Source organism: Polypterus senegalus, chromosome 3 (assembly GCF_016835505.1).
Source record: "Polypterus senegalus isolate Bchr_013 chromosome 3, ASM1683550v1, whole genome shotgun sequence".
NCBI classification, from domain to species: Eukaryota; Metazoa; Chordata; class Cladistia; order Polypteriformes; family Polypteridae; genus Polypterus; species Polypterus senegalus.
This window is the reverse complement of record NC_053156.1, coordinates 175584454-175598708: the sequence shown is the minus strand read 5'-3', so window position 1 is coordinate 175598708 and position 14255 is coordinate 175584454. Positions and strand designations below refer to the sequence as shown.

Sequence of the window (14255 nt, the reverse complement as noted above, 5' to 3'; positions counted from 1 at the left end):
TTGATATTTTTAGCCCCCGCTTTTTTAGCTTTACAGTAGTTTAGTTGCAGTGCTCCTTTATTCAAATTTCCTACAATGTAAACAAAGGGTAGTAAGTAAAGATTTGTTTTATATGTGAATGAGAATCAAATTGATATGTTAGCCTTTATGTTAAACAAAGTGGCATAATAAACTGGAAAAAAATAATTTGAGAAGTCGTCCTGTGCAATTAGACAAATGGCAAGAAATGCTACATTAAGGAATTCGGACCTTTTTTATTTATTTTTTCCTTTAAATTTTATTTTAGTGTTTCATTGTCACTGAACAATAAGCCTACATAATTTTAATTTTGTTAATAAAAATGGACAGTTAAAATGGTTTCAATAAATATAGACCACATGTTTTATTGAAGTTATTAAAAGCAAATAACTTTACATACAAGCAAGTCAAATTTTACAAATCAAATCAACCCCCACCCATGAGAAAGATAGCTAGGCCAACAGAGTAAAACTTTTTAATAGTAGGAAAAATAAGTAAATGTATAAATGAAAATAAAATAAGGGAAGATAATCCACTTCCCCAATTTAAATGCTTATTTTAAAATGTTATTGATTAGATCCTGCCAGGTTTTAAAAATGTTTTGTACAGATCCTCTGAGAGTTTTGATTTTTTTTTTTCCCCAGTTTCAAATAGTATATAACATCAGTTACCCACTGACTCAAAGTGACAAGTTAGGATTCTTCAAGTTGAGCAAGATAAGTCTACGTGCCAATAGTGAAGTAAAGGCAATTAAAGTTTGTCCTTCTCCACCTTAAGCCCAACTGGAAGTACACCAGACACAGCTCTTAGTGGATTAGAAGAGATTGTGACACCAAGGCTGTCTGAAAGGAATTTGAAGATTTTTGCCCAAAATTATGTTTTGGGCGTTCACCAAACTGTGGCCCATTGAGGCTGGAACCATTTGCATGTTGGATCTTGCCCTGGAAACATTTTGGGGCAATTTTAAATGAGGCAGATGTGCTCGATAGATAATTTTATATTGAATAATTGTTTGCTTTGAGCATATGGAGCTACAGTGAATTCTGTGCATTGCTGTCTTCCACTCCTTTTCTGAAATGTTGAGGGAGAGATCCTTTTCCCACTGTTCCTTGGGATCTTTGAAAGGGAGGGACTTTACAATATTTTTGTATACAGTAATCCCTCCTCGATAGATGAAAATCCGCGAAGTAGAAACCATATGTTTGGTTATTTTATATATTTTAAATTCTTATAAACTCTCCCACACTGTTTATAAATTCCCTGCACAGTTATACAGCATAAACCCTTTGTATTCTCTTAGATATTAGGTAAGGTTCATTGAAATTATGTATGTAAACACACTGTTTATATACAGTAAAACCTAAATATTATTTTAAAGATATAGAGTGTCTCCGATATCACATATGTTACAGCCATTATGATAGACAGGCCACCAGCAATAAATATGTACAATGCATGAAAAATTGTATACAGTGACACTAAACGTACGTACATATACCAAGTACTGTAAGTAGAAAATGAATTATGGTTACTCACCAACAATGACACGATGACTTGTCCAATAACGATGAGTTTAGTTTTACTGCACAACAAAATTACAACTCCTCTTAAAGGCCCTCTTAAGGCAACTGTGTAGCATCGCCGTTGTTCTTCTTCCTGCAGTCTTCAATCCAAATCCCTAAAGCAGATTCCATCCAGACTACTGCCTTATTACATCCACTTACAACTCGTTTTGCACCCAGGTTAAAAGGACACTGCGGCCGCAGATATTCTATTCCTTTTCTTACTTTTTAAATAAAAAGAATCGTAGCATCATTGATGCCATAATGGTGTCCTACAGCGGTGTAGCTTTTCCCTTCCTTCAACAAATGCAAAACGTTTACCTTTTCGGCAATCTAACAATCTTAACATCTTCCGTTGGCGCTTGGGCACGGCCCCTGAAGCAGTATCAGGAGCAGATCGTTTTGGAGCCATAATGATTGGCTTGACTATGCACAAAGATAAACACAAAAGAGCACAAAAGTTAACTCTTTACACAGCGAAACACGTTGATGCTGAATGAGCGAGACAAGACTTCCTGGTTAACGCCATGGAATCGAATTCGGCGCTCCGTCGCTGAGCCATTCAGCACACAGGAACTTGACTGTGTGCTCTGATTGGTTAGCTTCTCAGCAATCCGCCAATAGCGTCCCTTGTATGAAATCAACTGGGCAAACCAACTGAGGAAGCATGTACAGGAAGTAAAAAGACCCATTGTCCGCAGAACCCGCGATGCAGCGAAAAATCTGCATTATATGTTTAGATATGCTTACATATAAAATCCGCGATAGAGTGAAGCCGCGAAAGTCAAAGCACGATATAGCGAGGGCTTACTGTATTACAGAAATGCTGTCTAAGTCCTCAAGACTGATCAATATATTTTCCGGAATAGGAGGGGGAGGAAAATTGGACAGGTTTTGTTTAGCAAAATTTCTAATTTGGAGGTAGTGAAAGAAATGTGTTGCTGGAAAGTTAAATTTGGAATGTAATTATTCATGGGATACGAAGACGTTGTCTATGTACAGATCTTTAAGTGATTTAATCCTGAATGTTTTCCAAACATTAAAAACTGTTTATCGTGCAGAGGTACCACAGATAAAAGCTTCTCTATCTTGAAGTACTTCCTACATTGGTTCCACATTCTGAGTGAATGACGCACAATTGGGTTGTTAGTATATTGGCGATAACTTGTATTTACTGTGGTACTAAGCTAGGAATATAAAGAAGTACTGCAGGATTTTATTTCTATTGCAGACCAAGCCTGTGTATGCTTATTTGTAACAATGCCCAGGTTTTTATAGCTTTTATATTTGCTGCCCAGTAATTTAAATTGAACATTTGGCAGAGCCATGCCACCTTCTGCCTTAGGTCTTTGTAAGGTTGCCCTTTGGATACGTTAGAGGTGCACAGATACGGGAATTTTGGGCCGATGCTGATAATGTCTATGTACTTATCTGCCGATTTATACATATTTATGAGATACAGGGAAAAATGAGACTTGATCTGTCTGGACAAGAATTACAGTCAAAGTGAACATTTATTTGTATAACAATTTTGCACACCACATTCAATCATTAAAAACAAATGATGTCTGCCACATTTGGCTGGCTACCTGTTGGTTGTATGGGAAACAGTTTTGCAGGTTGTTGCTTTAAATAACACTTTTCTCTTTTTTTTTTTTTCTTTTTGATGGAACAAATACAACACATTCAACAATAATTGAAAAAATGAAAACTGAAACAAATGGTAAAATGTACAATGACCATGAAATAAGCAATACCACTTAAAAATAACTTTTGCAGATTATTTACTATCATTAAAATGGCTTCTGCTCAACCACATTTGGCTGGCTATCTGATCCTTTGTTTTACAGTCTGCAGTATTAAATACTACATGATACTTTTTTCTTTTTGATGGAATAAATCCAACCAATCTATAATTTTAAAAACATAAAAGCGTACAACAGTAAAGAACTTTTTTTTTCTGGAGGCTTATTATTCGTTTCCGTTTTTTAAGCATGATGGGGAGGTTTTTCTTAACGAACAAGAGCATCTCTGCCTTGTCACAGGAAATTCTGATTCTCTTTTCATTGATCACATTAGAAGCAAAACTGTATAATCTCTCGCTGTCCAAACTAGTACGTGGGGCTGACAGGAACTTGCGTGCTTCTTTGGCAATTGTAGGAAACCGACTCCAGTTGTTCCAGTATTTCAGTGGATTTTCATTCCTTGGGATTGGTGCTTCAGTAAGAAATCCCTGCACCTGCTGAGTAGCATGCATACATGTACAGCATTATATTCTGTGTCATCTTTCATATCTAGAAGCTAGATCTGCGTTTTGACTTTCACCAGGGCTGACACGTTAAGATTAGAATCCTTACATTCAATTCAAATGCCATATACTTATTTTTAGTGTACTGTATGTGTTTTTTTTTTTCTCTCTCTCCTCACTAGACGCCAGAGGACCTTGTATCACTGTGTCTATTTTTTTTCAGTAAATAAACTGAAGCATTGTGACCCTTTTACGTGTTTTACAAATGAAAAGTGTATTAAATGTTACTTTCTGGTCGTCTAAGTGTTTTGTGTATTATAATCAATTATTTAGCAGACAGCATTTTTCAAAGTAACAAAAAAAATGTAAAATGAGTTTATGTTTATTTACGAAACTATTTCGTTAACACGCACCGAACAAAAATATGAAGCAAACCAGCACAGGTTATAGTTGGCTCAGTCGCTTGATGAAAACTAAATGAGTTTAGTTTTCACTAAATGAGTGTGTTTAACACAGATGATGCAGACCGTTTAATGACTAATAACAATATGGTTTAACAATTCAGAAACACGTATAGGCTGATCCTAAAAAGTTACGTGCAAAAACAGATCTGTAAAATCCCACAGTAGTGTCCAGCACGTCCTAAGTAACATGAAGCCAATGTTAGTGCGAGGTAAAACCAACAACCGCCCTTTTACATTCGATTATGTTAGAATAGTGATATTCGATCTGATAGACCTAGTTTACTTAAAACGATGTTGTAAAAATCTCCATAAAACTTTTTTTTTTTTTTTTTTATTAAATATAAACTCACTTCTGTTGTCATCTGGCTGTTTTCCTGAGGCATCAATGTGTTCTCTTCAAGAATTTTGTTGTACATTTCGAAGAGCATTGCATGCTATCTCGTCATTTATGTTGGCCCTTTTCTGTTGTGGACAATCTCTGTGATTCACTCGTTTGCATTTCGTTCGAAACAAGTTCCATCTGAGCTTGAAACAATTTGAGTGCCAGTGATTTTACATCTGCATTGAAGTATCAGTCTTTGTATCTTGGGTCTACAATAGTGGCAACACAGTACATGGGTTCTGTGTAAATCTCAAGGAAACGCTTGTTTACAGCCTCCAAGAGAGCACTTTTACTGGTTTTGACTCTGAATGTCCGTATGAGCGCTTTTAGTCAACAGTCCTTTTTAAGCATTAACCGAGGGAATAAAGTTAGAAGCAAAGGCTTCAGACTGGCAAATTTCTTTTGTCAGTTGTTCAAATGGAGCAAGGAGTGTGATTTATGTTTTTGATCAAACACCACTGATTAGGCATTTAGAGCTGCAGGTAACTCAATATCTGAGGCATAAGCCCCAAGGGCTTTTTTTCTGCTCCAGCAAGCTTTGCAACATATAGAATATGCTGTTCCATCTAGTCGAAACGTCTTGTTGAAGCATTTTCGGCTGCATACCAAGTTCAGTTTGTATAGTTTTGAGATGCAAGTTGGCATAATTGTGAATGCTTAAAGTGACTGACTGTTTTTCTGCTGATTGCTATTGTATCCGAGACGCTGCACTGGGATAGTATGCTGTCGTTCATGGCAAGCTGTAAAGTATGAGCCATACATGGCAAACTTGGGATCCTGCATTCCTCCATAGCCTTTGCAACGTTGGTGCATTGTCTCGTAATACTACATGAACATCCTCCTTGGGTATTTTCCATGTTTCAAACATTCTTTAAAATGTGTGTGATCCAGAGCATTCTTGGGTGTGCAAGATTGCTTTCTGCAATTCAAACTTGTGGTCGATCCACTGAGTAGTTAAACTAATCGTACTAATAGCACTCGTAACAGAAGTCCATATATCAGTGGTAAAGCTTATGGCTGTGACATCTTCGGCAAGAAGTTTGTGCACATGACTTTCCACAATCTTCTGCAACTCTGGAAGCACTATGTCAGAAAAATAACGGCGACTGGGTATCTGGTAACGGGGCTTGAGATGCTCAAGCAGCCTTTGAAATCCCGTATCTTCTACAACAGAAAATGGCTGTTCATCCAGAGCAATAAATTATATCACTTTGCAGTAATTGTTTGAGCTTTAGCATTATCTTTATTAAATTTCTTTGATTTTTTTCAAGTAACTGATCAACACGTTGAGCAACTGCAGTTTTTGATTTTGTGCGGTGGCACATGATTTTCCTCTTTTGCTCTGAGGAATTCTGTATATTTGTCAGGATGGCGTGTCTTCAAGTGTGTATTTAAGTTGGTGGTATTGAAATTTCGCACTTTGGTCCCTCTACGCAAAACATTAGTTGAACAAGTGTTGCAAATAGCATATTTTATGTCGCTTTCACTCATTTTGAAAACTTCCACACTGCAGACATTTTTGCACAATAGCCCAGCGTCGCCTAAACGTCTGGCACATACTGAACACAGTGAATGCGTCCTCAATATCGGTCAAATTATCTGTCAATTTTAGTCATCGGTCCGATGTTGATAAAATTATTTTAACCCATTATCTGCTGATACAAATATAAATCCGACATCGCGCATCCCTAGGATACGTGGGTGTTTTGAGTTACAAGTAAATGAGGTTATAATTGAATCTAAATTCTTTATATAAAAAAAAACAATGACAAATACATCCCCTGAGATCTCTGCAGGAATACTCTGGGAAACTCTTAAGGCCTTCTTAAGAGGACAGATTATCTCATATCTTTCCCACAGAAATAAATCTGCTTAAGAAAGTAGCAGAGATTAAAAGCGAAATTACTAAAATAGATGAAGAACATGCCAGACTACCAAGCGAGACTCTACATAAGAGGAGGCAGGCTCTACATTCAGAATTAAACCTCTTGACAACTAAAGAAACCGAACTACTAATTTACAAATCCAGACATCATTATTATGAACATGGAGAGAAAGCTAATAAGCTTTTAGCGCAACAAATCCACAAGCAAGATGTACGCAACGCAATCTCGGTAATTACTAACACGAACGGAGATAAAATCATCAAACACAAAAATATAATGTACACTTTTAGAGACTACTATAAATCCCTATATACTACTGAGTTTAAAGAAGACAATATACAATCTAATGCATTTCTGGATAAATTACAGATACCACAAATTGACGCTTTTAGTGTGGAGGAGCTCGATAAACCTCTGTCATTATCAGAATTACTGGATGCTATAAAGTCACTCCAAGGTGGAAAAGCAGCAGGCCCTGACGGCTACCCTGCAGAGTTTTACAAGAAATTCTCCGCTCAGCTAGCTCCCTCCTATTAGCAACATTTACAGAAGCCAGAGATAACCAATCTCTTCCACAAACCTTTCGCCAAGCACTAATCACTGTCTTCCCAAAACAAAATAAGGACTTATTACAATGTGCATCATACAGACCAATTTCACTTCTGAATAACGACGTTAAAATACTCTCTAAAATCATAGCTAGAAGGATGGAGAAAGTGCTCCCTCAGTAATATCACAAGACCAAACTGGATTTATTAGGGGCCGACACTTATCTTCAAATCTTCGACCTGTTTAATGTAATATACTCACCAACTAAATCAAACACCCCAGAAATATTATCATTGGATGCAGAAAAAGCATTCGACATGATTGAATGGAAATACCTTTTTACTATTTTGGAGAAGTTTGGGTTTGGCCCGAACATTTGTGCATGGATTAAATTACTGTATACTAACCCAGAAGCTTCAGTTTGCATCAATAACATTTGCTCAGACTACTTTAAACTAGAACGTGTGTTTTGTTACGGGAAAATGGTTCCAGGGATATGAACATAAGTAGGCAAAGAATCAGAGAGAAGAGGTCCAATACTTCTATTTTATTTACTTAATTAATTATAATAATCAAACACATCTAATGCAATATAATGCAGACATACAAAAGCAAAACAATACTTACAAACATATGAAAAGGCACAGAGCCATCATCCCAGACCAGTAGACTGAGGGGGCCCGCTTGTCAGTCTTGTCAGAGGATCAACTTATTATTTGCCCTTCCAATTTACCGGGCGGTGCGCGCTGTCCCCACGGTTGAGCCTCCAAAGAAACTGAGGGCGAACCTTCCCTTATATACTAATTGAGCGTCCTTGCCCAAAGCGGCTTACGTGTAAGCAGTGTATACAGAAGTGATTAGTTTCAGCACACACACCTTTCCACGGACGCGTGTTGTTTTGCACTTGGTCCTGATGATGACGACACCTGGTACCAGGAGGCACACAAAATAAGAATTGCGTAGTGAAGCCCTTTGAAGTGAAAAACAAGTCAGCATGACCCTCTGGCCATATTCCCAGTACTTTTCCTTCTTGAAGCTGGTTTTTGCGCTGAGCGACCAACGCCCATCTGCTCTCTTGATCCCCCCCCTCTCTTTAGAAAAATCCTTCCATTACAACGTGGCACAAGACAAGGATGCCCTTTGTCACCACTGCTGTTTGCAATTGCCATTGTACCACTGGCAATACATTGTCGAAATACTGATCAGATAAAGGGGATTAGCAGAGAAGGACTGGAACAGAAAATCTCATTATATGCAGATGACATGGTACTGTATATATCGGATCCAGAAAATTCTGTGCCTGCAGTCTTAGCAGCACTCACAGAATTTCAAAAGCTCTCTGGTCTCAGAATTAATCTGAATAAAAGTGTACTCTTTCCGTGAATTCAAGCATATAATATTAGATTAGACACCCTTCCTTTTATCATTGCAGAACAGTTTAAATACCTCGGGTAAACATCACAAGTAAACATAAAGCTCTATATCAACAAAATTTTTGCCTGCATGGAAAAAATTAAACAAGACTTGCATAGATGGTCAACCCTTCATCTCACACTAGCTGGAAGAATTAACACTGTTAAGATGAATATTCTTCCTAAGCTCCTTTTTATTTCAAAACATACCAATATACATTAATAAATCGTTCTTTAAGCAATTAGATTCAACAATAACCTCATTTATTTGGAATTCTAAACATCCACGCATCAAAAGAGCGACCCTACAAAGACAAAAGGCAGAAGGCGGCATGGCTCTACCTAACTTCCAGTTTTATTACTGGGCGGCAAATATACAGTCGATAAGAACCTGGACACAAATAGAAGAACATACACAGGCATGGACCGCAATAGAAGTAAAATCCTGCAGTACTTCTTTGTATTCCTTGCTTTGTGCTCCAATAAACACACGCTATCGGCAATACACTAATAACCCAATTGTGCTCCACTCACTTAGAATCTGGAACCAATGTAGAAAGCATTTTAAGACGGAGAAGCTTCTTTCTGTGGCACCCTGCAAAAGAACCACCTCTTTCAACCCTCACAAACATATGCAGTTTTAATATCTGGAAAAATTTGGAATTAACTTGCTTAGAGATCTTTATATAGACAACGTCTTTGCATCCTATGAACAATTACATTCCAAATTTAACATTCCAGCTACAAATTTCTTTCACTATCTTCAAATCAGGAACTTTGTTAAACAGAACCTTCCAGATTTTCCTCATCTTGCACCCTCATCCACGCTGGAAAAATTATTGCTCAATTTCAAGGAGTTAGACTCCATCTCTACAATATATAAAATCCTTTTACAATCCCTTCCTTTCAAAGATCCAAGAGGACACTGGGAAAATGACCTCTCAATTAATATATCAGAAAAGGAGTGGAAAGTAGCAATGCAGAGAATTCACTCAAGCTCCATATGCGCAAAGCATACAATTATACAACTCAAAATTATATATCGAGCACATCTGCCTCACTAAAACTCTCCAAAATGTTTCCAGGGCATGATCCAACCTGTGAACGTTGCAACCAAGCCCCAGCCTCACTAGGTCACATGTTCTGGGCCTGCTCCAAATTAACATTATTCTGGACAAAAATTTTAATTACCTCTCAGACAGTCTTGGACTCACAATCCCTCCTAACCCATTAACAGCTGTGTTTGGGGTTCTTCCAGAGGGTCTTAAAGTGGAGAAAGACAAACAAATTGTGATTGCATTCACTACACTGTTGGCACGCAGACTTATTCTGATAAACTGGAAGAACCCAAACTCTCCTCTTTTAAGTCAGTGGGAAACTGATGTGTTATATTATTTAAAATTGGAAAAATCAAATACTCAGTTAGAGGATCTGTGCAGACTTTTTTCAAAACATGGCAGGATCTAATCAGTAATATTTTGAAATGATTTTATAAAGCACAGAGAATTTGTTGATTTAGGTATTTTTACAAGCCTTAAATTTTATACCGTTTGGCTTGCTCTCTCTCTCTCAAGGGTGGGGATCGATCTGTTCTTAGCATAATTTTTTTTTGTAAAAACTTGATTGCTATGTATTGATTGTAATAAAATTAATAAAAAAAAAAAAAAAAAAAAAAAACTATTTATTGATTGATATTGGAATGCTGTGAAATTGAAATAGAAGCTTAGGAAAGCTTCTGTTAGTGCTGTTAGGATTGCTGGCACAGTACTTTTGTGGATCTGTGCATTTCTGATGGACTATGATGTTTGTTGATGACATTGTGAGATTTTCTTTATTAAAATCAAATAACATTCCTTACAAGCAAGTCCAGTTTTACAAAACTAGGTTCAAAACAAATCAACATGTTCTAACCTTATGCAGCACTAAAAGAAAATCTGCTGCAAGCAGCCAAAATGACACTATTGTAATGTGTTTTACCAAATTGTGATTTTTGCAAGCTTATTGACATTGTAAGCTGTTGCAGTAGTAGGGAACAGGTTGAGGAGACCCTGGAGAGGTAGAGATATGCTCCAGAGAGGAATAAAGGTCAGTACGAACAAGATAGAATACATGTTTTATAAATGAGGGAGGTCAGTGGAATGGGGAGGATGCAAGGAGTAGAGTTGGCGAAGGTGGTTGCACTCAACAGTACAGAGTAATGGGGATTGTGGAAGAGAGGTGATAGAGTGCAGGCAGGGTGGAATGGGTGGAGTAGAGTGTCAAGAGTAATTTTGTGACAGATGGGTATCAGCAAGAGTGAAAGGGAAGGTCTACAGGACACTAGTGAGACCAGCTATGTTATATGGGTTGGGGACGAAAAGAAAGAAGGGCATTTCTGATCAGATTTTGGTTTTCACGCAGGATCAAACCATAGAAAAGAAAGTGCTTGTTCGTGCACCCATTGCATAAGGTAGACATATGAATACTGTAGCTATTGAGAGGATGTAACAAAGAAAGTGCATATTGAAAATGTGTCGAATTCACAAAGCAACATGTGCCTGCACTTAGGTTTTATTTATTTAAAAAAAAAAAAAGTCTGGAGTACTCCCAAGATTTACAGGTTCACTGACCATGTCCAATATCAATCAGCTGAAGCATTGTTATACTGCTTATGTTCATCTAGCGTTGGGAACTGTAGCGCTTTATACTACTTGTGGATTATATTGAAGATGGATCTTGCTAAATACAAGAAGGTCTTTTGAATGGTGTAGATTGTTGGTCTTCCAACATCTGCAGCACCTACAGTATATTTGTACTAGTCAATCAAGACTTATCAAAATACAGTATTAACTTAGAGAAACACTAAATGACTTGCTTATCCACTGCCCCAGTTTATATAAAGAGAGGCATAACACATTTATTTTATTAAAATCAAATAACATTCCTTACAAGCAAGTCAAGTTTAACAAAACTAGGTTCGAAACAAATCAACATGTTCTAACCTTGTGCAGCACTAAAAGAAAATATGCTACTAGCAGCAAAAATGACACTATTGTAATGTGTTTTACCAAATTATGATTTTTGCAAGCTGCTTGAACAGAATTTTTACAGTCTCACTGTTTGTGACAGGCAATACACCCATAGGCATGCAGTGCATGTGTCTTCACCTTAGTTTTGAGTACATCAGTTTGTATACCTGAAAAATCTGAAATTATTCAATAAAGTATACATTGCCCTTTGTCTAGCTAGCTGGCTACTCCAAATTAAAGGAAAATGAATGCTAAATTAGACTTTGCATTACAAATTACCTTTGAAAATAACATGTTCAATATTTCAAACTGAAAAGAACACGGTTATTGATTATTATAATGAATAAAATAATGTTTGGCTTAACATTTTTTATTTCTTTTGTGTTTCCTAGGTTCCTCTGCAAAAGCTCTTGTTAGCCTTAAAGGTAAGTGATATTAAAATCTAACACATTAATGAAGAAAAGCAATTAATAAAGTGGCAGGGTTTTGTGCTCAGCTTAGAATGTTGAATTTAAAATTGCTGTTACCTACAATTAATGTACCATATTCACTCTTTTGTATAGGGTGGTCCAGATCTAATTATGCAATTTTCGTTATACTATAACTTAGTGCTGGGCGGTATACCGGTTCATACCGAAAACCATTTATTTTTTTTATGATATGGATTTTTCTTATACCGCAACACCGGTTTAAATTGCCTAAATGACGTTCGGAATGTGGCGCAGTGGGAAACTGTTCATGTGGGGACTTTTTTCACTGCTACACCACTAAACAAATTTGTTGCACTAGGGCTCTTTTTCACTGCTACACCACCAAATAGTTGGCGGTAGCTTATGTATGCCGCGCGGTGAAAATGGACAGAGAGCATTCCGAAACTGAACTAAAAGTAAAGTTGAACATGATGAACAGAAGAACTTTTGCCGAAAAAAAGGAGTCCCGTCCGTCGCCTGGAGATAACTTTAGTTTTAAAAGGTTAGATGTGTAAATACTGTTTCTATACTACAAGCCAAGATATACTTGTTTTATTTGTTTCCAATACAGTGTAATGTACCTGGGTACTGTGTAATAGTGTGACGACATGTTGACTTTATTCTCGTAATTTGTCATTAAAGTAGACCATTGTAAACTAAACTTCATCGTAAAATGAATATTTAATTTACTAGATTTTCTCAAACCCCGTCATAAATGCTTTGTGTTAAGTGATTCTTAAACTGACTACTTCTTGCACTAAGAGGAGGTGCCGGCAGCGATCGCCGCACAGAATACATTCACTTCATGATCTTCCTGCTCTCTGAACATTTAGAATGCTAAGATAAATACTTAATATAATTTTCATGGTGAAATGCATTAAAGCATGCATTAATCATATGGGGGCATGGCGGTGTGCGTGCCTGCCTGCCTGCCTTGCATTTGTATGTTTTTCTGGTGGGTTTACTCGGCGTGCTTCAGTTTCCTTTCAAAGTCATGTAGGATGTGGGGTTTTGTTGTGCTATATTGACCCAGCTAGTGTATGTTTTGCTTGTATTCATCCTGCGATGTGCTGGCGACTCGTTCAGAGATGGGCGCAACTCTGAATGGATGGCATAATTAAACATGTATAACAAAGATATTTTTAAAGTTCTGAACACTCCGTGGGCTAAGTTTTTATAACTAGTTTTAATTTCACAAAGACGTTTATTGTGTGGTGATTGGTTATGTGGTGAAAGAAAAAGAAAGGAAAAAGGAACTGGGGTTTTGGTACGTCAGATAGAGACAGCATACATGCAATAAAGAGAGCCCGCTCAGAAGAACATGCATTGAATTCGTCTCCGACCAGCAGATCAGAAACCCAACATTTGCACAATATTTAAGTTAAACATGTGCGATAGCTATTCATACATCCAGTTTTTTGGAGCCTCGTCACACCTGCCATAAAGTTCTCTACACTGAACATACACCTGGGGACCCCTTACTGTGCGGAGCAGCACCACCGCCTCACTACCGTGCATGTGTAATACCTGCTTTAATGCATTTCATCATGAAAATGGTATCAAGTATTTATCTTGGCATTCTAAATTTTCAGAAAGCAAGGATATCCATGAAGTGAATGGATTCTGTATGGTGATTGCTGTCTTAGTGCGGAGGAAGTCGGTTTAAGAAGCGGAGTGATTAACCACTGGGTCGGGGAACGTAACACAAAGCATTTAATGTGCTGCATTAATTTATGACGGGGTAAATTTAAGTAATTGATTTAACATTGATTTTAGGAAGAAGTATAGTTTACGACATTTTACTTTAATTATGAAATAAACTATGAGAACAAAGTGGAAATGTCGACTTTAATCTCAACATAAACGCAGAATAAAGTGGAAATTTTGACTTTGTTCTTGACATATAGTTTTTTTTCTTCCCAGTATAGCTTAGCTTGAAGCAAGGTCCACATTACTGCAGTTTGCCTAAATGATGTTTCAGTTGGTAAAGATGTCATCACCAAGTTGCACTTGTTGTATTTTATTTTAATTTGGTGAATACTGTGTAATGCACCTGGGCTTGAAGTCTTGAAGTAATAGTGCTAATAATAATAATTAATAATAATAATAATCAGTAATAATACTATTATTTATTTTATTATTATTAGTTTAAATATTATGCAGTTTAATGATGATAAAGTTGTTTAAAAAGTCACTTTAACGTGTCAGTGGACAGAGATTGTTAACATTAACAGAAAGTGTAGTTGGTTTACAAAA

The 14255-nt window shown here is 36.9% G+C and overlaps 1 protein-coding gene across 2 annotated transcripts in view; it reads left to right on the top strand.

The window, feature by feature from the left end:
- The window catches only part of lin9 (lin-9 DREAM MuvB core complex component), a 268691-nt gene that overhangs the window by 49131 nt on the left and 205305 nt on the right, over positions 1–14255 (top strand). For both annotated transcript variants that reach the window (XM_039748225.1, XM_039748226.1), the window contains exon 2: positions 11922–11954. In XM_039748225.1, the coding sequence (XP_039604159.1) occupies positions 11922–11954 (33 nt within the window). The remainder of the gene's footprint in view (positions 1–11921; positions 11955–14255) is intronic.